The 25,905-nt window shown below is 36.0% G+C and overlaps 1 protein-coding gene across 1 annotated transcript in view; it reads right to left on the bottom strand.

The window, feature by feature from the left end:
- Positions 1-540: 540 nt before the first annotated feature.
- LOC134753583 (extracellular serine/threonine protein kinase four-jointed) overlaps positions 541-25,905 on the bottom strand; it is a 37,762-nt gene continuing 12,397 nt past the window's right edge. Inside the window, exon 2 of the mRNA XM_063689506.1 lies at positions 541-2,389. Coding sequence (XP_063545576.1) covers positions 738-2,354 — 1,617 coding nt within the window. The 5' untranslated portion in view covers positions 2,355-2,389 and the 3' untranslated portion in view covers positions 541-737. The remainder of the gene's footprint in view (positions 2,390-25,905) is intronic.

The following is a 25,905-nucleotide window of genomic DNA, read 5'->3' as shown; positions in this document are numbered from 1 at the left end:
TTTCTGTACCAAACCGTGCCGACTTTTGCGGGGGAGGGGCACGTCAAATGTATGCGTAACTTAAAAAATAGCCATGTCAGATGTTGAGAAATGGTGCATCTAGTTTGCCCAGATTTTATTAATTTTATTTATTATTGTATTTTATTTTATTATTTATTGTACCTATGTGTGTGTTTTGTGAATTGTAATTGTATGTCACTATTAACCTTAATTAATTTTAAGTTTTAGTAGTTACTAACACTATATGGATCAAAATGATTTGAAATAAATAATTAAATTGAATTGAATTAAACGTCAGTCCATACTATGTTTATGACCATTGGTCATAGTGTCGACAGAGGGGAACGCCTGTTAATGGCTACTCCGTTTGGTTATATCCTCCAAGTTTTTTATCAATGTTTGTCATCTTTGCTCGGCCCCAAGGGATGTTACAGGAAAATTGAAAACCAGATATGATATTTAAAAATATTTTAATGGCATATATTTTAAAGCGTATTTACAAAATTACAATTACCTAAGTAATTATTATTAACATAAATATCACGCGTAAATTCACTGGCACATTTTACAATATATTCACAATAATATACAATAAATAATTATATTTGGTATCGAAAAATGCTTACAAAAATACGATTATGTTTTTACAATACATAGTAAACCTCTTTGGAAAGAGGCTATTGGAAAACAAAGTCGAAAATTTACTTTTTAAATTATTTCCTAAATCCGCGTACTCACTATCTGTTAGAGAAAGTTAGCACACATTTTTCAACTTGGCTCAAAACTTTACCTATTCTCTCGTGTAAAATCTTAGCATTCTTCTCTGGTAAAGGCGGTAAAATATCTCTTATAACAGCACTATTTTTCTTATGGAACATATCACTTAATTTAACTCCTATCGCTTTCATTTCGTACAATCTCTTCAAAGCATCTATCGTGGTCCTCCTAAATACACACAAATTATCTAACATTAAACTATGGTACACATTATATTTCTTTAAAAGCCTATAACCATGTAACAGTCCCGATTCATTGTCTAAAAACAAAAGCAGTCCACTGTCCATTTTCCTTGCCAAATTGTGAGCTGGACCATCCATAATATTTATATTCCATTGGTAATTAAAAAGATTATTAACAATCCTGTCTAAATTTGCTGTTAGGTAATCGAAAATTATGAGATCAGACCATTGAGCTAGCTCTACAAATGTATCTATAGTTTTCTTATTTAATTTCACATCAATGTGATCAAAATTATCAGCTTTTTTCACTTTCACAGCTTTCGTCTTTAGTTTTTCCATTAGAATTTCCTTTGGTGCTTCGTTTTCTTTCAAAGACATTTTCAGTACATCATGCTTATTCAAATGTCTATTTGCTGGTTTAAAAATGTCTGGTATCGTTGCGGATTCCAAGCTTGGTATGTATTGAGTTAAAACCACAGCTCTGTTACTATTCCATTGCGCTGTTGCTATATCATTCGCCACGTTAGCCCAAAGTTTATCTTTCAGATCGACAATTTTCAATACTGACGGCGCCAAATTTGTTAAATTCATTAACTTTGCTACGTAGAAACTGAAGATTTCGCCTTGAATTTGATCCGTGTTTTGCCTGTATCTGACGCAGGCTTGGGATCCATCTTTGAAGATGACTAGTCGATTCTGCATACGACCACACCCAGGCTTCATCTGTACTACTTCACTTTGACCGACGTATTCTTCCCACAATTCTCCACTACTCTCTCCATATCCTTGTGGCATTGAATCTTCAACCTCAGGCCCCCAATACACATTATTATACAACACAGTTTGGTCACTAGGAACATAAGGCTTAGTACTATTTATAATATGTGCTATCACATGTCTGTGATGAGATTTGTTGTCTTTTAGTATTTCCTTCATATCTTCTGTTAAGCTTTTAGGGTAAACATCTTTATTATACTTATGACCAGCAGTTACTGTGTCATATTTGTTTTCATCAACTTTTACTTCAAAATCAGTCTTAACTTCATGTTTAAATGAATTTAGTGTTCTTAAGTCTTTACTGTTATTTATAGTTACTCTTCTTGTTATATTTTGGGAAGTTTTCATCAGGACTATCCCTATTGTTAATCCTAGAATAAAACTAAGACACACACTGAGGAAGCATAGATTGTAACATCTATATTCTTTCTTCATTCTTCTCGTCAATTCTTCTTTATATCCGAAATTATTATATTGTATACTATTCTTCATTGTGATGATTTTGAAATCTGTCTTTTGTCTTGCGTTGGTTTTGATTTCTTGTAAGGTTGGCAGTCTATGTGCCATTTTATCGTTGCAGATTGCTTTTTCTTCGTCTTCAATGTATGTTGCTCCCATGGTTTTGAGTTCTACACCGCTTTCATTATTGTGATCTGTAACAAAAGAAATGAACGTTTAAAAATCGTATTTATTGCATTGGGGGGGGGGGGGGGGGGGCTTTGTTGTCGGTTTCCTGTTTAATAGTGATACATTAAAGAAATTACCTTGACATTAATAAACATAATCAATTTTTCGGTTGTAATCCCAATTTAAGCAATGACTGTTTTTACAAAATTATCTTATGTAACTTTTACACATGAATGATGACATTTTTATTACCTACTTTATCTGTACTTTTTTTTTGTTTTTTGTTTGAATTGCATTTTTGGAATTTTATTTCTTGACATGTCCCGCTATTATTTACGTGCTAATACATAGTTTGTAAGATTTTTCTAACACAATATCATATTGTTATAGAAATATATATATGAAATGAATGAAATAATGACTATGGCTACACTGATATATGACTTATAAGATTACATAAGACATTGAATGACAAATACTTCTGATGCTAGAAGAAAAAGGGTTTTTAAAGGCATATTAAAACTAAGAGAGACAAACTGTTTTTCGATTACAGGCATTAGGTATTCGTTTTGATAGCCGTAACATAATTAATAGGTCCGGTTAACAAAATTATTCATCGTTCTGCGTCAAACATTTATAGTTGTCAAAGCCTAAAATATTTAATAGAGTTGGACCAAGCCAACTCTTCATGGAATTTGCAATGACAAAGTCATCGTTAATGTCATGGAGACTATAGTTAATGTAAAATATTAGATTGTATTTCATTCATAGAAAACATGACGTGAAATTTGATTAATTAAAATAAAATCGAAATTCCAACAACCCAAAAATGACGTATGCCACTTGAAGGGTTATTGATACTCCTATTTAAATCGGTGCAAAGATAAAGATAATAATTTCTTAAATTATTTAACTAATATCTGTTTTCTTTCTTTTTTACTTATTTTAATTTGTTAATGGCATATTTAAACTTAATTTTATAGTTGTGTATTTTAAACTAAAAACTTGATAGGGACCCCACTTTATTGGGTAAAGGCCTCCTCCAATTTGTTCCATTGTTCTCTGTCTGTAAATACTGTTTCTTTTTCTTTTCTTCGAAATTGGAGGGTTGTGGTCGCGGTCCCCACGGTAACCAGCCGGCTTGGGGAACATTAATGTTATTTTTTTTTCGCATTTATATTATTAGTAGGTATATTCACACTATACTCGTATTGTATATTACAACACACACGGCCCACACCCATACTTTCAAAGGTTGATTATGGATGGTATAGAAAGGATCGCAATCTCTTATGGCAGAATTGTTGCAAAAGTGACCGCTTTCAGCTTTAAATAATAGTTCCTAATCTCACCGGTGGCGCTAGTTAGGCTCTGGGACATGAGTATAACATGAACCATATAAGGCAACAAATAACCCGACCAAATTACGTAGGTTGTTTTTGGTAGTATTTCGGTGTATGGTGGCCGCCTAATTACTGTTTTTTGATGGACACTTTTCATACATTGAGATTTGGCTCCTTTATATAGTCTCCATGACTTTGATAAAACTGTCTATTATGTCATGTTACACTAATGAGGTGGTAAATACCCCTCAGACCGCAGCCACAGGCTTCCTGCCCACAAAAACAATAATTACATAGTGCGGCTACACCCCCCAATTATTCTATTATTCAGTTAGTCAAATTATGCTGTAAACGCCCACCGCTCGTGCTATTATCTTGAAGAAAAAACGGACACGAGCCGAGTTGATGTTTTTTTTTGTTTCGAGTTGGACTGAGCGCTTCTAACTATTGAATGAATATTTTGGGGTATTTTTTTTGCTGACGATTTCTTTTACGCTCGATTTCGATTACATTTGGCAGGTATAGTTCTCTATCCTGTTTATGTAATTATGTAATTATGTTATACATTATATTTACATTACGATTTTAGTTATTTAACCGGAGTATTTTGTAACCACAAATATTAACACAGTTTACGATTATTTGTGTATTAATAATTAATGCTTGATTAACCAAATAGATTAGAAACAGCTGAAGAGTTGAACCAGCTACGGACTCCGTAAAGTATGTATGCATGTATGTAAACATAACATATAATTGTACATAAGACAGGTTAAAATACAATAAAAATAAAATATATACAATGTACATGTATAACGGCGAACTTATCCCTATAATGGATCTCGTTTAAATATTTAGAGAAAAAACAAGATAGACAAACAAACACTTACGTACAAAGTAAATTTAAATATAAGGACGTTGTCAGGTAGGGTAATCCTACGGCATTAAATCCACCTTTTGTCATTTTTCATCTAGTAGGCAAATACATATAACTTGAATAAATATATCATTCAATAAAAAATCTACCCTACAGGCAGACTGCATTCTTTTTGACAATAACCGTGTACAAAACTCTGTCGTGCCCATATTTCATTGTATTACAAAAACAACCACAAAAACAAACTAATAAACCCAAAAAAACAAGTAGAACAAAAAAAGCCGTGTAATTATATAGTGCGGTCACAACCCCCGTATTATCCACTTATTCAGTTAGTTATATTTCAATTACGTTGATTGTCTCACGCCCACGCTCGTGCTGTTATTACCACCTTTTTTATGGTCAAGTGCGAGTTGATTTATGATAGTTGATAGACTATTTGTTATTGCGTGCCGTAAACTATAATACACAAGTTCAAATGGTGGTCAGCAAAATATTATCGGCGCGTGTCGATAACTTAGTATAGGTTAGAGCACGCGCTGATTTGATTAAGATAATGTCTGTACCGCCGTAGACTAGAGATGTATAAAACACTTGATTATGGTTAATATTATCAGCGCGTGCTCTAACCTATACTAAGTTATCGACACGCGCCGATAATATTTTGCTGACCGCCATAAATATTAATCGTCTTTATGGTGTTGCCTGAGTTATTTCCTCCATTTATAAAAAAAAAATTAGTACTGCCACAGAATAAGTAATAGCATTATCATACAGAACGGCCGCGCACCGCCCCGCCCCGACTTGAATTACCTCGCCCCGCGACACCAGATTGCCGGCCGTCTGCCGGCTGCTCAGTACTATTTTTAAGCAACTTAAGGATGACTCACGTTAGACCGGCCCGTGATCGGGCCGGAGCTTCCGGCGTTTCGTTTTCTATGGAAAGCATCACGTGATCACCTGTCATGTCATAGAAAAGTAAGCGCCGGAAGCTCCGGCCCGGTCACGGCCCGGTCTAACGTGAGTCATCCTTTACACTATGACGCATGACGCGTGTACAGACGTGCCGTTCACACATAGAAACGCTAGTGATTTTTGATGTATGCGACTGCGAACGATGCTATTAAGCTTAGAATAAATAGACGCTTACGGTAGATGGCGCTAGGGTCCCCTACACACATATAGTGGGAAGATTTGCTGACTGTGGATGAGGTCTTGGTGGCTCAGTTGGCAGAGCACCGATGCATCAATCCAGTGGCCGTGAGTTCAAGTCTCACCCAAGGCAGTAATTCTCCCACTTTTAAATTTATTCTAAGCTTAACATGTATGTTTTAAGCTACAACATTAAAAACAAGTCAACCTAATCAACAACCGCTCTATATAAATACGTCTAAGGTTAACGTGTGCGCCGAGGCAAAACCATACAAGCCTTTTTTCCAACATTTTTTATTACTTCGCCCGGCCAGAACAAAACTACCATCACACCCAAATGACTTTAAACCCTACCCTAAACATATTAGGTCGATTTTCGCTTGACTTTCAATAGTGATTTAGTACATATTAGTTCATAATTTGTGGCTTGTAAGAATTTTGTTAAACACATTTTGCTACGGATCGTTGGTTTTTTTGTGTGAGCTTGTGTTTGTCAAATACTGGTTATTTCTCAATCGGGTACACTTACGAATGTAATTTTGGAAAAGGGTTAGCTTAATCCCTACTATTATAAAGTCGTTAAATGTGTAGCAACATACTTTGTTTTTTTTTAGACTACGACTTTACTGCCTCGCTTCTTGACAGGGTGTGCGGGAGTGGCAACAGCATTTTAGGCATGATAGCTAATAAATGGGGCATTTTCTATGATAAGGGACCTTATTGTCGATGACGCTTACGCCGCACAGCGTCGCGCGGCATTGTATTTATATCGGAGCATCGTTTATAATGGCGTAAGCGCCATCGACAATAAGGTCCCTTTTTATAGAAAATACCACAAATTTGATAATATACTCTTATGTACAAAATAAGCCAGAGGACCAAATCACTTTTACATATTTATTATTAGCGTTATTTTAACTAACATGTAGATTGCAAAAAAATATTTCTCGTTTCCACAGATTTTATATCTAAATTGTATACATTTAGATTTAATTAGATTAAGCTAAAAACTAACAATATGTGGACCTAATGTTGTCTAATAAATGAATTCATTCATTCATTACGATTAATTTTTTATTCGCTGTTTGACCATTAGTATACCAAAAGATAATTCTGACAACGATTTCTTACGCTTTATTTTGATCAGATCTGATCTACATAATATGTGGTATTTTTTATAAAAAGGGACCTTATTGTCGATGGCGCTTACGCCATTATAAACGATGCTCCGATATAAATAAAATGCCGCGCGACGCTGTGCGGCGTAAGCGCCATCGACAATAAGGTCCCTTTTCATAGAAAATGCCCCATATAATAATGACTGGCATCGTGGCAAATAAAATATTGCCAGTGGAACAAAAAACCGTCTACTGTATGATCTGTACTGTGGCTATTTTTTTTCTTTTCTATAATGAAAAATGATTTTTTTTTCAGTCTTACAGTGTGATCGAAATATTATGTATTCCCAAAACTCTCCTAGAAACTTACGAAAAGTCTCAAAAATGACGATAAACATTTTTACACCAAAAAAAGATCGCAAAAAAACTAAAAGGTCAGTTACACGTTCAATCAAATGGAAACGTGTCAATTCAACACGGCTCCCGGTAATAACATTACTAGATAGACGCGACGAATCGTCCGCGGCCAAACCTCAAACCTATAACTACAAAAAACGTAAAAATCTGATTCGATAGGTGTGCTTTGATCGTTGCCCCAGAATGTTAACTAGACGCTTAATGTAGCATTGAGGCCTCCCGAGGAGAAAGAAATGGGCGATTTTGTGAAAACCTACGGTATATTTTTTCTAGCATGGGAAAAATATTATGTCATGTCATGAGTTCGAACGCTTGGTAATAATAGTAACAATATAATTGACATTTCATTTACATTAAACACAAAAATTATAAAATATTGTTTGTTAAGTATTTTTAAACAAAGGCTAGGAATATACATATACGAATAGATACTCCGATCCATACATTCATAAATTTCTCAAAGACAGTGCAAGACAGATCTGACGGAAACATAATATTAACCTTGGGTAAATATAAAACCAAGAATAGGGATGACGACTCATGTTGAATTTTATAACAAAATCTAGTTAAATAGATAGCAAATGAGCAACTTATCACAATATAATGTGGATATAAAAATAATATATGGAAATGATAAAAAAATACAGGATCTAAAAGTTTCAAAATTAAAAAGTTTTCTTAACTTCCAAAAAGGAATAAAGTAGGTAAAGATACCATTCAATTCCTTGCATTTTATTAACGCAATACTTCACCGACAGAATGGTAATTTTACATATTTTCCATACATTCAAGATAGACTCTCAGTGACCTTGACGTCACGTTCACTTATCGTTTAGTTAGGAGCGTTTCGCGAGGGAGGTACGACTGTCAGACTTTGACTATCGTCTTTTGTATTGCTTTATTGTAATGGGTCCCATATAGACATTTGATCCCAAAAACAAACCTGATCGATTGATACCATTAATAAAAAATTGTCATCTAGCCTATTGGTCCCAGCGTGGTGGCAACATATTGACCAGCACTGCAACACTTAGAACACGGGCACTGTAAGGATGTTGAGACATATTCCTTCGGAGCGTATCAAATACGCGCCTAACAAAGCGAAGTCTATTAACCACGAGCGTGCCTATGTATGGGTCGTGAAATCGGAAAGATCCGATTTCGCGATACGACAATCTCGGAGCATATCTGATAACGGAACTTTGTGTTGCTTTTAGTTTACTGGGTTTTGCCGTCGCACTCTGTAGACCTATTTTATACTAAAAATCATTTTTTATACCAACTTAGGACCAGCAGAACCAACACTATGAAACTTCCTATGCAATAAAATAAGCGAGTTTTAAACGGTAACAATTTCAGATCATGGAAAGAAGAGATGTGATAACGGAACTTTCTGTTGCTTTTAGTTTACTGGGTTTTGCCGTCGCACTCTGTAGACCTATTTTATACTAAAAATCATTTTTTATACCAACTTAGGACCAGCAGAACCAACACTATGAAACTTCCTATACAATAAAATAAGCGAGTTTTAACGGTAACAATTTCAGATCATGGAAAGAAGAGATCTTCTTCGAGATCTAGGACCATTTTACGGTATGGGTGTTTTGTGTGTATAATTGTATATCCGTATGTATTTATCTTTATAAGTATGCAATATCGTCGCTACAAGCTACAAGCTTTGCTTAGTTTGGGGCTATAGGTCGATCTGAGTGAGGTTGTCTCCAAAATATTTATTCATAAAAAATCCCGCATAAAAATATATTACGACTAAAAAACGGAAATTCCAAAGTCGGTGCCGAATTCCGCTCACGGTCGCCATATAATTATAGAATTATTTGAATCAAGATAACATTGTCCATATCACCAAATCCTAAAATCCCTTTAATATAATATCTGTGGCCATAACTTAATAAAGGCCCACTCGCCATTGTCCCGCCCACGCGTGGGCGCTGGGCGATACATTACGGCTGTTCCCTATTGATTTGGGCTTTTTGTCTATTTTCGTAATATTTCGACATAATCACAAAAGGCGGAATAAAGATTTTAAGCGCTTTTCTTATTTTTGTATATTACGAAATCACCCAATGATAAATAATTGACCCAACATGGTATACCGGTCCAGAAGGACATTTTATGACATGTTCAGACGAGTCCAGCCGGTATACGTTTACCTTATGTTACACTAACAAAAACGTAACAAAATATTTTTCACCGCATCAATTGGTAAAGGCCCTCTTGATTGTTCAAAAACTAGTGAAAAAGTTGCTTTTTAGGGTTCCGTACCCTAAGGGTAAAAACGGGACCCTATTACTAAGTCTTCGCTGTCCGTCTGTCTGTCACCAGGCTGTATCTCATGAACCGTGTTTATTTCTGTTGCCGCTATAACAACAAATACTAAAAACAATACAATAAATATTTAAGTGGGGCTCCCATACAACAAACGTGATTATTGCCGTTTTTGAGCGTAATGGTACGGAACTCTTCGTGCGCGAGTCCGACTCTCTCCGGCTCCGAGTTTTTTAAAATTATTTTAATTAAGTACTCAATAAGTTTGGCAAATTATTTTTTCAGTGTATTTAACTCGCTAAGGGTTGAAGAACAAATTACCTAAGTACGTATTACGTAAATAATCGGCTTCCTAAAACATACTTATTTTATTACTTCATATAAATATTCCCAGTTAACCAAAACCTAGTTAGCCACAATAGGTTGGAGTCGATTCGAATCGAGCAAAATCAACAAAAGATCGAATCAAGAATACCCGAGTCATCGTGACGCGGGCTCCTAATTCAGCTTGATTAATGATAAAATCTTTGGCCATAGAGTAGGATTAGATAACACCTGCTGTAGTTTATATTTTGACACAATTAAATTATATACATATATATATATATAGCTATCCATGCCGTAATCGGCAACGGGGACCCTAGCTAATTACGAGCGTGTGCTCTGATATGGCTGGCAAAGCCGAACTTATTTTTAAAACTCTATCGCAATAAATAATACTATGTAGGCAACATTATGATTAAAAATTAAAACTAATAATGTCGTGTCCATTGCTGCAATTGCGTGGCTGGACAAAGGCATCCCTCCAATTTCTCCACTGGTCTCTATTCAGTGTTGTGTAAAATGTTTTAGGAACAAATATCTGTGGTTATCACAAATCAATGCTCGATGATCAAGGATTCGAACCCGGGACCATCGGCTTCATAGGCAGGGTCACTACCCACTAGGCCAGACCGGTCGACAAAGGACTTCAAGGACAAGATGTAAGGGGCATATTTAAAAAAAAATACAACGATTGGAACAAATGCCCAAATATAATAAGAAATGAACGCCAAGAAACTATAGTAAATACTATACCTATTTTAACATCTACAGCCAATAAGATTGTTCTATGTCCATATTGTTATTCTAACAATAGCGCCGCGCCAGCGTTCTTATACTCTAACTGTACCTATATATAATAAACCTATAAGAGGCAGCCAAATTAAAAGTAAACACAACGATCCAACCTAAATCTGATGATACATTTAGAGCCAGACCACGCTAAGTTTTCATGCCAATGCTGCGTCGAGTATGGAGCTTATAGAGATATGTACCTATATGCATTCATACTCATTATTATTTACAACGACGGGACTTAATCGCGTAAAATAAGTATTAAATTTACCTCCGACGTTTCGAGGACGGCGTTGTCCCCGTGGTCTCGGAGAAGACATTCATAATACTGCCAAGTTTGCGCAAAGCATGGTCAGAGTCTAGTCAAAACTAAACTAACTAATATTAACGGATCCACAAGTGGACAATGCATATAACAACAACAAGGTTAGGGGACATATGTGTTGTGTGCAATGTACTCATTTCTCACAGACAATTAAGATTATGATTATGACATCTTCGCTGATCATTGGCCTAGCCTAACGTCCAGGTGAGTCCTCGCCTACTGTGAGAGTGAAGTAAATGACCGTACGACAGTGTATATGACTGGGTAACCGATAATGTATTAACAAAATGTGATATTAGACAGATAGTACAATCTAATACATACTTAATAACATTTTGCTAATGTAGCAATTAATTAGCATAGTACTTAGCAAAGTAATTAGCATAGTAGCAAGTGTAATTGGTGTAAACCGTTCTTGTGAATATAAATATAAACATTAAAACATATTTGAAACCCGATAAATCGAGTTTACTTTGTTAGCTTTATTTCCCCACCCCGCAAATTTTAGGGAAAATGGTTTTAACTTATCGCCAACTTGGGGACCCGTCATCTAGAAGTTAAAGCCAACGGATCCATGTTCGGATGTGTGCGCGGATATACCTATAATGAGTGTTGCGTGTCGGACTATTGACAATAATTAACATGTGTGGTGGCTACTCGCGACTATACGACCAGTGAAACCTGGCGGCCTAGCCGAAGTGACAATCGCTTGCGCTTCGCCATCGAATCGCTTTGTGTATCTCTATCACTCTTCCATATTAGTGTGACAGTGACAGTTGCGTCTCGTTCGCTACGGAGCGTAAGCGATTGGCATGTTGTATGCGGGGCCTGTTTCGAAACGTTGGAAATAAACTTACCAAAGTAAATTCGCGATAGACCCGGTTTCTGTTTCAATGTGTCCAAAACGCGGAAGTTTTAAATGTCAAACTAAGCTGTTATTTTATATCCCTACTAAAATGACAGTTTGATTGGCCTTTTACTACCCAAGCAATACAAGTTTTACATTAGAATGACAAATCGGACAAGTTGAGGCCGAAATCGAACCTTCAGCCGAAATATGATTTTTACGCCGAAACCTGCCGAAATCGAAACTTCGGTCTGACACTAGTATTTTCCCCACTAGGTATGTTTTACCGGCAACTATTACCACCTACTAGTATTTTTCCCCCTAGGTATATTTTACCAGCAAGCTACTACTAGTATTTTCCCCACTAGGTATTTTTTTGCCATTAAGGGAGATATTTCGCTATCACGTAGGTTTAATTTAATTTGAACACCGAATACTGCAGTATTAAAACCGGCCATGAATCATATATAACACATTATGGCACAGAATAAAAAAATATATAATATCAATCGATCATATTGGACAGATTTACTTAAATCACAAACAAAACACTTAAACACCTCCTACACCCATTCAATTAGAGTTAAATTTCGCTCACTTTTAAACAATTTTAAGTTTGTCCATTACATTGAAAAGGCTTCACTAAAAAGATACAATAATCAACTTTAAACTCTAATATTAAAGTCCATTTTGCAAAACTACACGAATATTTAAATACCAAGCATTTGTTTCAGTTGTCTAAGCTCTTAACGCTACAGATTCACAGTTGATTTTCTCGCGACTAAACTTTTTACAGGTTGGTAGGTTTGACAGGTTGGCGTGACAGGTTGTAAGACCACATTAATGACAGGGCCTGTCAAAATTGCGCAGATATCGCTACTGAAGATTAGCCGGTAAGATAAGGGCTTAATACTGGTCAAGTTGCTTTTATAGTATGAACATACTTTCAATATATAATCCTACATTAGTTGTAAGGGGACGGCCGTTAATATGACAAAATGGACTACATTGATACCATAGATCTAGATCTACGGTCAAGGAATTTTATTTTAGTACCATTTCGTACTTTGCCACAGTGACATAGTATATACAAGTAGTTATAGACGCGCCACCGAGCGACCGGGGGTAAGAGAGAATATTCATATAAAATTTGGGCAGCATAGGATTTTTTCTCTTTTACTCTTATAAATTTCGGTATTTCGCCATCGCCCTACCTATGATGCCACCCGCTCGGTGATAAGGTCAAAGCATGGCACTATTTTCTCTTTCCTCTTATAGGAATCGCAATAAGACTATCTTTCTCTATCAAAGAGTTTGTCACTGTGGGTTGCTCGTCGACCGCCATCTTGGTGATGACGGGTCGTGATTAATTTATTTGTTTTTGTTAATTAATGTTGCTTAAAGTGTAATAGCTTATTATGTAGTAAACTAATGTGGAAGTGTGCGGATAATGAAGAATTAACCACCGTTTGGCGCCAACGCAAAGTAACCCCCACGTGGCCCTTGTAAAGTCCTGCCGGGCTATGATGCTCGACTGTATAAATGATATAGCTGTATAAATGATGATAAAACTGACATTTTATCCAGTTTTGACGTCTTATCCACTTTTGACAACGATAGCCGGTAAATGATATACTGCATAACATGGTCGTTGGATAATATGTCATTTGTCCAAATTTCCACCTTAAAATTTGATGATAAGTGGATAAGTTAAATGATATATATGACACTTGTCCAGATTTATACATTTTTATACACTTTTGTCCACTTTGACAGCAATAGCCGGTAAATGGCTACGATTGTTGGATAATTAGACATATAGTCGATTTTTGACGGCTAGCCTTTGATTAATTTATCGTAGTGCTCGCTGGGCACGATAAGTGGAAACACATGGACTTGAATACTAGAAGGGGATTTGAAATGAAATGAAATGAAAAGTATTTATTTGTCAGAATATGAACATTGATGTGATCTTAAGTTAGAATTAATGCAAGTTCCATCATATTCTACCGTGAAGTTTGGTTTAAGGTCTTTTTGTGAGGATAGTACATCTTTCGTTTGTTCTGCTAAGATCAGCGAAAAAGACTTGTGGAATATAAATTGTGAAATATACCAGTTTTTGGAGTTAAATATCTAGACTTATGTATCATTTGAACCATGGGTTCAAAACAAAAAAAAAATATCGTGAATGTAGAGCTGTAGAAAGACATTCAATGAAAAGTCGTTTTTGACTTATCGCTAAAACTTCCCTTCTTAGTAAAAAGACGTACCTATGTACAAAGCGTTACGAAGGTATGCACCTACTCCCTTTTGCCTGTTATGTTATGTTGTTACTTACTAATAGGCTCCATTCAAGGCAGCCTATTGTGACGGACGGGTAACTACGGAGCCCTACAATGAGCATGGCCCGACATGCTCTATGCCTTTTTTTCAGATATTCAGCACTTATGGTCACGGAATTAATTTAGACCAATCGCAATTGTTTTATTGTCTATGTCACCTATTTTGTGTGTGTTTTTTTACTAGCCTATACATATATAAGAGTGTTCCACTGCTCGGCAAAGGCCTTCCCTCTCACCGCTATTTAGTCCTATCCAAATTGTCCAATGCACACTCCCACTTCTTTTCTAAATAAGTGTCCTGCCATCTCTATTTTGGTCTTCCTCTGCTCCGAGGTCCATCCTGTGGGATCCAGTATGTGGCTAGTTCGTTAATTCGGCCAACGTGCCCTGCCCAGCCCCATTTAGCCCACTTATAGCTTTGCGACCTTCATGCCCACATCCACAATACCGGTTTTGGATCGCAGTGCGGTGTTTATATGTAATATGCTCGGTTGGTCGGTTCTACGAACATCCAGCATGCTGCGTTCCATTGCTCTCTGACAAACCTTGAGTCTGGACTTTTCAGTTTCAGTTTAAGACAAAGTTTATGAATAGGTAGGATAGACATTCCGACCAGTTTATTTGACAAAGAATATCTGAATTTATACCAAATTGACCTGAATATCTATTCAGGTGCTGAATTTCTTAAAAAACAAGCGCACGTGTTGTCATCATGGTTTATGAGATACAGCCTGGTGACAGACAGACGGACAGTAGATTATTAGTAATAGAGTCCCGTTTTTACACTTTGGGTACGGAAACCTAAAAAGTAACCACGGAACCATATACATTGGACACACGTAGGGAACTTTTGAAATGTTTACGTTTCCCATTCGTAAAGAGCAAAATCCAACTTTCTTTATCTCTTTCGCTTATTACTTTTCATATGTATGTGGTGGTCGAAAATCGTGGGTTCACCCTCGGGTTGTGCTTTAGGTATGAATTTCGGTAAGGGTCCGTTTCATACAGACAAGTGGTTAATAAGGATATTCGCTGACTTTGAATATGTTTGACGAGGATGTATTTTCAAAATGGCATAAAATCGTCAAATGAAGGAGTTTAATAATAAATAATACTTCGTTTTAAAGAACATATTAACTATTTACTTAAATAAAACAAAATTGGGCGATATCGTGAGTATTTTTTGAGAAAAGTTATCTTAAAAAAGAAAAAAAAACGTTAAATGCTAAAAAATTTGCATCTTTGGTGACAGATTGCACAAAAACTATGTGATAGCACTGTGGTGTGTATAAGAGATTAATAGCAAATTTATTAAGGATCACTTCGTTTCTACACATTTTTTCTGTATCTTGAACGGTTTCCTTAAAAATTGAGAAAAACCGGGTTACGGGCCCGGGCCCGGTGTGGGGGGGGGGGGGGGGTGACGCAGAGGGGGGAGGGTTGATATATCCCAATTTAAAAAAGTCTTCCATTAATTATGCCGTAATTTTAGCTAATTTCCCTTACCTAATGATTGACGCGACAGTATCTCGCATAGATATATATATATATATATAGACTACCCGTCTTTCTGTATGAATTAAAGGGGGTCGGGTATTCTATGCCGTGACGAGATACTCTCGCGCCAAACATGTGCTAGCCCGGCTGTAATTAGTTTATGTAGCTTCAGATACCATAGTAAAAAAAATACAGCGAATATAAGTTTTTTATAGAAAACTTGTTTTTGCTCTATTTCGTTTACGTTTACGAGAGCTATATAAACTAATTACAGACCTAGATATACCTCATGTTATCGAATATGCAAGGTTTGATTAAAATCCAACACTTAGTTTTAAAATGAGAACGAAACTCCGCTTGTATGGGAAGGTGAAATTCGGCCGAGCTTGCCCGGGACTCTTAAATGAAGATTACTGTTTACATGGCGGAACAAAAAGTATCATTCATAAGATGAACATATAGGATAGCTTTTACCCCTAAAAGCATGTGCTAATAGGATCAGAGTCACATGTAAAAGCTAGTTACTAAATAAAATACCTAATTCATGCATGTTTGAGAAAGATAGACGCATTTAAAATGGCATGGCGGTAAGAAATCCTGCTTCTTCTGATACAGGCGTTCGTAGGGCTCTGTAGGAAAAAGATAGGAGGGCGAACCATTCGTTCAATCCATTAATTGTAATGCAATTATCAATGATACTACATCAGTTACTAGCGGCGATACTCCTCGCTCCATTTGGAATGTGGGGAAAAACTCGCACTGACCCTTAATGAAACAAGTTGGTCCAGGCTACAGCTATGTGTTTGTGAAGCTGGAGCTGGTGGTGTGATATTAAAGCGAACAGAGGCCTCGCCGGCGGGTTGCGGAGGCATAAGGTGGGGAACATCTTTGTGTTTACGAGTAATATGCGACTTAAGACCTCGGGATGTGAACACTCGCGACGAGTCAAGACAGTAAGGGGCACGACGACTCAGACAGAGAACTCATTGCATCTAACACCATAAAATAGTAACATAGTAAATGAGAAACTTATATCAAATAACAAACACAAACCACAGTATATAATTACGTATAACTAAACAATTCACAATTAACGTCTGGCACGATACTGCAGAGTCGATACTCTCTCGATGTGTGGTGCACGGTGCACCGTCGCGACTAGCGGCGGCAGCGGGGACTTGGTCGGAGCCGGAGCGCTAGGCCTCAGACGGGGCGTCGAAACGAAAGGGGCCTTACGGCAGGCGAAAGCCGGCACTCCAATGGGTAGGCCTAGTTTTTTACAGGCGCCTTCGGGGACATCGGTAAACAATGAATTCGATAGGGTCGTAATCGTAACACAATTTCAAACCGTAGCACAAAATTCTTACATTGCATATTTCCATTTTAAAAGAACATTTTTACATATATATTATATGATTAAAGTAGAATTTTACTACTGCTGTAATGCGACATGCTAAAGACGGTTAAATTTGAGGCGACGGTATAAAAGTTTTACTTTAATAAACGCCTTAAATAAACTCAATTAGAGTTTATTTTTCAAAAGCTTACACCATGGATAATTTTTAACTATCAATATCACATGTACATAGATAAGTGATAGGATGTCATTTAGCCAAATATTCATTAAAATACACTTTAAGTAAACTTGTTTAGAATTGATTTTTCAAAAGCTCAAACCATGGATAATTTATAACTGTCTATGTCATTTATACATGGATAAGTGGTAGAATGTGATTTAACAATCTATTCTTTAAAATACACCTTAAGTCATCGAGCTTAAAATTCATTTTTCAAAACCTCATCGCTATCATTTGTCACTTATACGTTATCCTCGATCCTTTATACCGAATTAAATCACTTATCAGATATGCCGTCTTTTCACTTATACAATGATAAATGAAATGGTGACAAAGCATCATAGCCCGGCAGCTATCGCTTTACGAGAGCTAATAAAATCACCGTACACTATCTTGGACTAACCGTACAATTTTAATCGTATTTAAACTCCTAAGACCACTAAGACCTTGATACTGGCGAAATAGCCCCACTGGACTGAAACGATAATTTTAAAAGAATCCATATTAATATTATAAATGCGAAAGTCTGTCTGTCTGTCTGTCTGTGTGTTACCTCTTCACGCTTAAACCGCTGAACCGATTTAGTTGAAATTTGGTATACAGTTAGTTTGAGTCCCGGGGAAGGACATAGGATACTTTTTATCCCAGAACTCACCCCTCAAGGGAGTGAAAAGGGGGGTGGAAATTTGTATGGGGGAATCAATAACCGCTGAACCGATTTAGATGAAACTTGGTATGGGGATAGTTTGAGCTGTGGGAAAGGATATAAAATAACTTTTATCCCCGAAATCATCCCTTAAGGGTATAAAAAATGGGGTGGAAATGTATAGTGTGGACCAATTTGGGGGTGAAAAAAGGATGGTTTAAAAAGGAGATTTGTTTAATAATTAAGGTACCCAAATTACTAATTTCACGCAGACGAAGTCGTGGGCAAAAGCTAGTAAATGAATAAATGCTTTGACTGCCTATAAGATTGCCTATCAAATAGGTATCGACGAAAATCGGAATGACGTCAAATTTCATTGATAGTATTGAAATCAGTAATAATATGTGATGGCGTGTATTATTTGTTCCCAAGATATAACCACCCACCGTATCTTTCTAAATACAGCTTTCCGTATTTTCCAGTCCGTTCCGTATTATCCTTATGTTTTGGTACATGCTTGGCCGCTTGACCGTTAACGGCCGCTATGGAGCTCAGAAGCGGTCACGTTTATTTGTAGTCTGCCTCTTTCGCACTCATGAAATGTTCATATACGTGATGGCTTCCCTTTTGCACACTTTAAACATCTTTAAACCTAAGCATCAGGCAAGCGACAGAATATAGATGTCACTGTAAAAGTTGTTTTATTAATATATGATGGCACTTCCACATTTTGTCACTGCAAATAGTTTAAACGAACATTAAAAATGTTTGTACAGTTACAGTACATATACAGTACTTTAGCGCACTAGTGCGATAATTAGCACATTACGCAACTATGTTGAACATTTAAAGGGTCATACTGTAAAACGTTGTATTACGGTAAATGTGCGAATAGGTGATTCGCAACTCGTTCCTCCCTCCCTTCCCGTTCCGTCCTCCCTTCGGTCGTGTTTTAATTTATTGCCACTCGTTTAGAATTTCCTATTTTTCTGACTTGTATCGTAATGTACTATTATAACAAGCCAAAATGGCAAAACTACCTAAGTTTAAGAGAGAAACTGTAATATAATATTACGTTCCAAATCTACCAGTGGCAGTAAATTTAGTTCGTTACATAAGTACGTAAAAAGCTAAGTTATTCTCTTTAAGATAAGATTCAAATTATACTGGCAAGTATAAAGAACATGGTCGATTTCGTTTGATTGGGCATAGATACGTATTTACATATTTATCTCTAAAAACATGTTAAGATAACCATAAGGTGACAGAAATACAGTTAGAATGAGTATACATTCAGATAATGTTGCGTTTATGACACTTTAATTTTTAATGTAATAGTTTTGATTTAGTGAGGCAAGTTTAAAAAAACTATATTAAATCATTTTACGGTTTAGACTCACTTGTCACTTGAGTACGCAATACACGGTCGTCGTGAACGCTGCTCGCACTATTAGTGCTTGAGAAAGGAGACCTAGGCTCTCCGAAACATGTCGCGCGAGTGACTAAAACAAGTGAGTCTAAACCGTAAAATGATTTAATGTTAGTATGTCTCACAACAGTTTAAATTCGAGAAAAACTATAGTTCTATAGTTTGCATATGTATGGGAAAACTAAAACGTCTCCAAAAGCACAATGTTTTATTTATTTTGATTACCCACGACGGAACTATATGGTATAGTATAATACAAATATATATGCGTTTAGTATCAGTGTGGTATCAGTTAATTTTTACCTGCAGAATTATAATCTCTATTACTGAGGAATTTAAAGCTAAATTATCAAACGTTATCATGCCAAATATCGGCTTCTTAGTTTTATCAGGTGTTCAAAAATTGCGTCACGTACCCGACACTTTTCTGCAATCTTAGGTGTTTTAGCACCCAAAAAGCAGAGCCTATAAAAGTGAAACTATAGTGTTTACTGCTGTTTAGTTATAGCGTTGTTATAATTTCCGTGCAGTATTTTAAACTTAAAAGTTATTTAATTTATTTATTACATATAATAACGGCCCAAGCTCCGGTTGAAATGCGTAATAAAATTGCCAGATTCTCGTGCGATACCGAAAACTTAAACTTGAAATATGATTAAATAAGGGTTCTCGCGAAAATATAACAGTTTCGGAAATTTGGGCGGCGGTGTTGTAAAAAAGTGCGATGCCAGGAAAGATAAGTGTGGCGCGAGCAAATGGCCGGGACACAGTGGGAGACATGCCATTACATCAACATCAAACATTTATTCAGCAAATAGGCCACAGGGGCACTATTACATGCCAATTTTTTGCAAGCAATAAAAATAACCAAACATTCCATAAAACAATTACAAATCGTCGCTATACTTACTCAACCTCAACAATAATTTGATGGAAATGTCGCTTTTCTTTCATTCGGAATACGGGTGTTTTTGACATCTGCACACTAAGATAAGGAATCCTAAATGCATCCTGATTGGTTATCTATACTATAGGTGTGGGCGGAATTTAGCTCGTTACAAGGATTGCGGCAAATTTTTCGTAAGTGAAACACGGAACACCGCGGATTTTCTCGACTGTACAACGTCAACATGTAGAATTTCAGAACAATGTTCAACTGTATATTTATTTATTGAACTAAGGCATGTTTGTCGCCAACGTGGTAATAACAAAAATATTTCTTGGTCAACTTAAAAACTATAGCGGACCACATAAGGAATGCCATGGGCTACATTTTATCATTGTATTAATAAATAAATCAACTCATCACTCATTGTATTAATTAATAATTAAAACAAACTTTAAATCACTCAGTGTAGCCCTGGCGTAAAACACAAAAATATACACACATTAGTCGCCTTCAAAAAGGGCGTACCGACAGCAGCGCAGCGCGCTTCAGTGATACTCGCGCCGGGACCGTCTGCATGCTCATTTAAATAATAAGTAAACATACTGTCATATTTTTTTGTCTTAATTTAGTTTTAGAAGGATCTTAATGATTTACATGTTTTATTTGGTCGTAAAAATATATGACTGTATTGTTTTGTTACGCAAAGGAATTAAAGAAACAACTCTTCAACTAAACTTATTTAAACTAAACATTTTCGAAAGGTTTAAAATATACTATAATAATATACTATAACTATAATAATAAACTGAAATAGATATCATAAATAAACTAAAGAAAAAGTGACCACCGGTGGTCGAGGGGGGGTAAAAAAAATTAATAAAATAATTTGATTTGTTTTAGTTGAGGGTGGTAATTTTTTTTATCCATTTCAAGCTTAGCAAAGAAAGATTTTTTTTTACGAGTACAAATTTGAGGGGGGCGTTTTTCAAATACCGCCATTAAAAACAGAAAACTTAAAAAAAGTGACTATGTATTTAGGCGTAGAATATATAATATTACTAGGTACAGAAGATTCACTCCCTAACAAAACGCGACTACTACGCGCTAGGTGGCGCAAGCGCGTGCAGGCGTCCGTTCCGTAGCGATGCGCGGCAATTACTATGGCTAAACCTCAAAATTGGGGCGGCCGCAGGTACTTGTAGCGACGCGACGAAATCGCGGAGTGAGACACGCATTAGTTTTTATGTATAAAAACTTCTTATTTTTATTGCAACTGCACTTATATTTTAAAAAGAAAATCATCAATAATTGTTATCAATAAAAAAATGTTTTGTTTCATCAGTTTCGCATTCTGAATGTGCTTTATTTATAGCATATTAAACATAAATTTTGTAAATGTCAAAGTCGTTTGCACCAAAAAACGTTAAAGTCAAGTAAAGGTTACAAATCAAATTACTTGATATACGCACCTAAAATAAAATCCTTATCCAATCATGTTCTCTTTTATATTTGAATCATTCGTGGAAAATGTTAGTAGTTGAAATACATTGTAAAAAATCTGAACAATGTTGACCTTCGATAAATCACTTCGACCTCGCGGCTTTTTTATTGTTTTGTTAATCAAATTGAATTAAAGAATCTTATATTTTATAGCCTGTGAAAAAAAAAAACAAAATAACATTCGCTAAATAATTGTACTAAAATTTACTTAAAATATAATAATTTAATTTGTTTGAGTTAATTTTTAAGATAAATAAGAATCTTTATACTGGTGTTACAAAATTAGATACCATACCTACTTCAGAAGAATATTTTTTTTTTATAAAAAAATAACTTTAAAAAAAGAAAAACTTACTTAAAAAACCGGACAAGTGCGAGTCGGAGTCGCCCACCGAGGGTTTTCCGTAGTTTTTAGTATTTGTTGTTGTAGCGGCAACAGATATACATCATTTGTGAAAATTTCAACTGTCTAGCTATCACGGTTCATGAGATACGGCCTGGTGACAGACAGGCGGACAGACGTACAGCGGAGTCTTAGTAATAGGGTCCCGTTTTTACCCTTTGGGTACGGAAAAAAAAAGGATAAAATAATTTATCTGCTAATGATATGTTTGAAGTCGGTGCCACATAGGTATATACAATATTACATTACATCACGTTTGTTCCATTTAAATTATTCCTTAGACGGTCGAGTCTATCGGGCCGACATGCGTTACTATATTAACTTACCATTCGTTCAATCATTCATTCTTACATTGGTTCTATCAATCGTTCGACTCCTCAGCAAGAAAGCAACATGGAAATTCGGGCCCAGGTCCCGATAGGGACCGGTCGAGTCTATCGGGCCGACATGCGTAAGTATATTAACTTACCATTCGTTCAATCATTCATTCTTACATTGGTTCTAACATACGTTCGACTCCTCAGCAAGTGCAGCAACATGGAATTTCGGGCCCAGGTTCCAATAATGACCGGTCTAGTCCATCGGGCCGACATGCGTAACTATATTAACTTACTATTCGTTCAATCATTCATTCTTACATTGGTTCTATCAATCGTTCGACTCCTCAGCAAGAAAGCAACATGGAAATTCGGGCCCAGGTCCCGATAGGGACCGGTCGAGTCTATCGGGCCGACATGCGTAACTATATTAACTTACCATTCGTCCAATCATTCATTCTTACATTGGTTCTAACATGCGGTTGACTCCTCAGTAAGTGTAGCAACATAGAATTTCGGGCCCAGGTCCCAATAGGGACCGGTCGAATCCATTGGGCTGACATGCGTAACTATATGGGGCATTTTCTATGAAAAGGGACCTTATTGTCGATGGCGCTTACGCCGCACAGCGTCGCGCGGCATTTTATTTATATCGGGGCATCGTTTATAATGGCGTAAGCGCCATCGACAATAAGGTCCCTTTTTATAAAAAAATACCACATATTAACTTACTGCATAAGGCATAATACACAGTTGAAGAGTATATTAATAGTGTTATATTAATTAGTATTTGTATTGGTAGTAAATTGTAATTGTTGAATTTTGTATTTTGAAAGCTGTTATTTTATTCTTTTAATTTAGTTGTGGGTAATGTACTTTTGTCGATTCAAAAGATATTGTAAAACCCTACTTGATTAAATGAAATTCTAATTCTTACCATTCGTTGAATCATTCATTCTTACATTGGTTCTAACATACGTTCGACTCCTCAGTAAGTGTAGCAACATGGAATTTCGGGCTCAGATGCTATCGGGACCGGTCGAGCCTCTATCGTTCCGACATGCGTAACTATATTAACTTGCATGTAACTTAACTCATGGTTAACTTAACTATACGTACAAAACGTTATCACGGTTTTCATTTTAAAATGTACGGAATTGAATAGTTTATAAGGTCTAATTTCTTTGCACCGAGTTGAACAGAATAAAGTGGGGCAATGCCATTATATTATAAACGTCATTTTTTCATATATTTTTTACATTTATGATGACACGCCATACTTTGTTATTAAAAATGCAATGCAGAGTTAAGTAGCCCGGTTCGACTAGTAAAGTAAATTGTTTGTGCTTCGTATGGAGAATTAGCCGACTTGGACGAATATGAAAAGAAAATGTTTTTCGGGTCAAAAAAATATTACTTCTACGTTTTTCGAATAAAACACAATACCGAATATAAACACAATCCATACTAATATTATAAATGCGAAAGTGTGTCTGTCTGTGGGTAGCTTATTTTTTATCCAATCTGCTTTTTATCGATTCCCCATACAAACTTCCACCCTCCTTTTCACCCCCTTAATGGATAACTTCTGGGATAAAAACTGTCTGTCTGTTACCTCTTCACACTTAAATTGCTCAACCGATTTACTTGAAATTTGGTATAGATATAGTTTGAGTCCCGGGGAAGGACATACAGACAGTTTTTATCCCAGAAGTTATCCATTAAGGGGGTGAAAAGGAGGGTGGAAGTTTGTATGGGGAATCGATAAAAGCAGATTGGATAAAAAATAAGCTACCCAAATTACTAACTCCACGCAGACGAAGTCGCGGGCAAAAGCTAGTACCGAATATGCCCTTAAACGGTTCCCCAGTATGTTACACACTGTATACGTATACGTACTTCCTAAAAGAAGCATAGACTGCGTATCTCAAACTCCGAATTCCTTTCTGCAAAAACCTACACAAAGTAACTAATGACTCAGGAATCCCTTTGTATAACACGGAGTATTCCTTCTCAGAAGTCACCTTTTATTATTTTTTAATTGGTGCCCGATTTAGTCTCTTTTGGAATTTTAATTCCTCCTTGTTCGGATGTGTTTCGGCTTTTAATGCATAGTTTTGGTAGGTTAAAATAGTTTTGCGTTGCCGGATGTTATAGTTGAAACTTGTGAGGTGGTCGGTTTTTGAAAAAAAAAACATTATACTGGGAAACGTGTATAAATTACCTGATAAGCGGTAAACATAAGTAATGCAAAAACGTTACAAACAAAACTTCGACTCGCACTATTGTCTTTACATAATAATAGTTAGCAACTAGTAACAAACGTAGATATTAGTTACGTTAATTATTATTATTTTTCATGCCAAGTTTCATATAATTTAAGCATGTTGTTTTAAAAGGAGAGCTTAAATTCAATTGTATGTATTGTATTGTAGATAAAAAACAACCTGTATATTACACAAATATTATTAAAATTAAGTGCGTTGGGGTAAGAAGGGGTTTTTCATGAGGGGTAAGATGAAAGTTTTTGTCTTACTCCTCATGAAAACTTTCAATCTTACCCCTACGCACTTAAACGCAAACAAATAAATAAAGATCACGGAATTATATAACGGCATTTTATGTCACCAAGGTTTTAATGTCAGATTCCGTTTACATATTAAAGTAAACACATTAAGATAGCAATCGTCTTTTTCCAGTCGGTAAATGAAGAGGTAAAATTAATAAGTACGCAGTAAAATTAATACCGATTTGCATTAACGACCGTTTTAATTCTGTGGCCGGCGTGTAGCGCCTTTGGTGTAAAAGTTGTTATGTAGGCTTGTTTAGGTATGATTATATAGATTAAGATGACTCATGGTATAATCTGCATCTTCTCAAATGATTTTTTCGCCGAAGATACTAATCTGTTAAACAAAAGCATTTGAAGGGAAAGAACATGTCTAGTCACTTTTTTTGGAAAATGAGATTTTTATCTCAAAATGTAGAGCCCTTAATGAATTTTTTTTCGCATCGCACTGCACCCACCTTAACAATTTCTGTTTGGCCCAGTGGTTGACTGGTAGAGAATGCCTCAAGGCATTAAGTCCGCCTTTTGTACTTGTTCTTGTGCAATAAAGTTTAAAATAAATATTTTTTATTTATTTTTATTTTTTTATTTATTTGGGGCATCGACAGCAATACAAAAAATAAATAAATATTAGTTACAACTTCTGTTACAGCTGCATTTATAAATATAACTCCTTTTTGTCTCACTTTAAAACCACCTATACACGAAAATAATATGGTTAATTACCTACATCGTTCCTTTCAAACCGCGATAACTCAAAATTTTGTCAAAGTGACTTGACATGTTCTTTTCGTGTACTCTTCATTTGTTCCTTTTCTGCGTGCGCGTACCCATTGTTGGTGAGCGCGTGGTCATTGTTGGTGAGCGCATGCCACTCGCTGATACACAATGG

This window comes from Cydia strobilella, chromosome 27 (genome assembly GCF_947568885.1).
Source record: "Cydia strobilella chromosome 27, ilCydStro3.1, whole genome shotgun sequence".
Lineage (NCBI taxonomy): Eukaryota > Metazoa > Arthropoda > Insecta > Lepidoptera > Tortricidae > Cydia > Cydia strobilella.
Note: the sequence above shows the minus strand (reverse complement) of the source record. Positions and strands in the feature narration are given on the sequence as shown.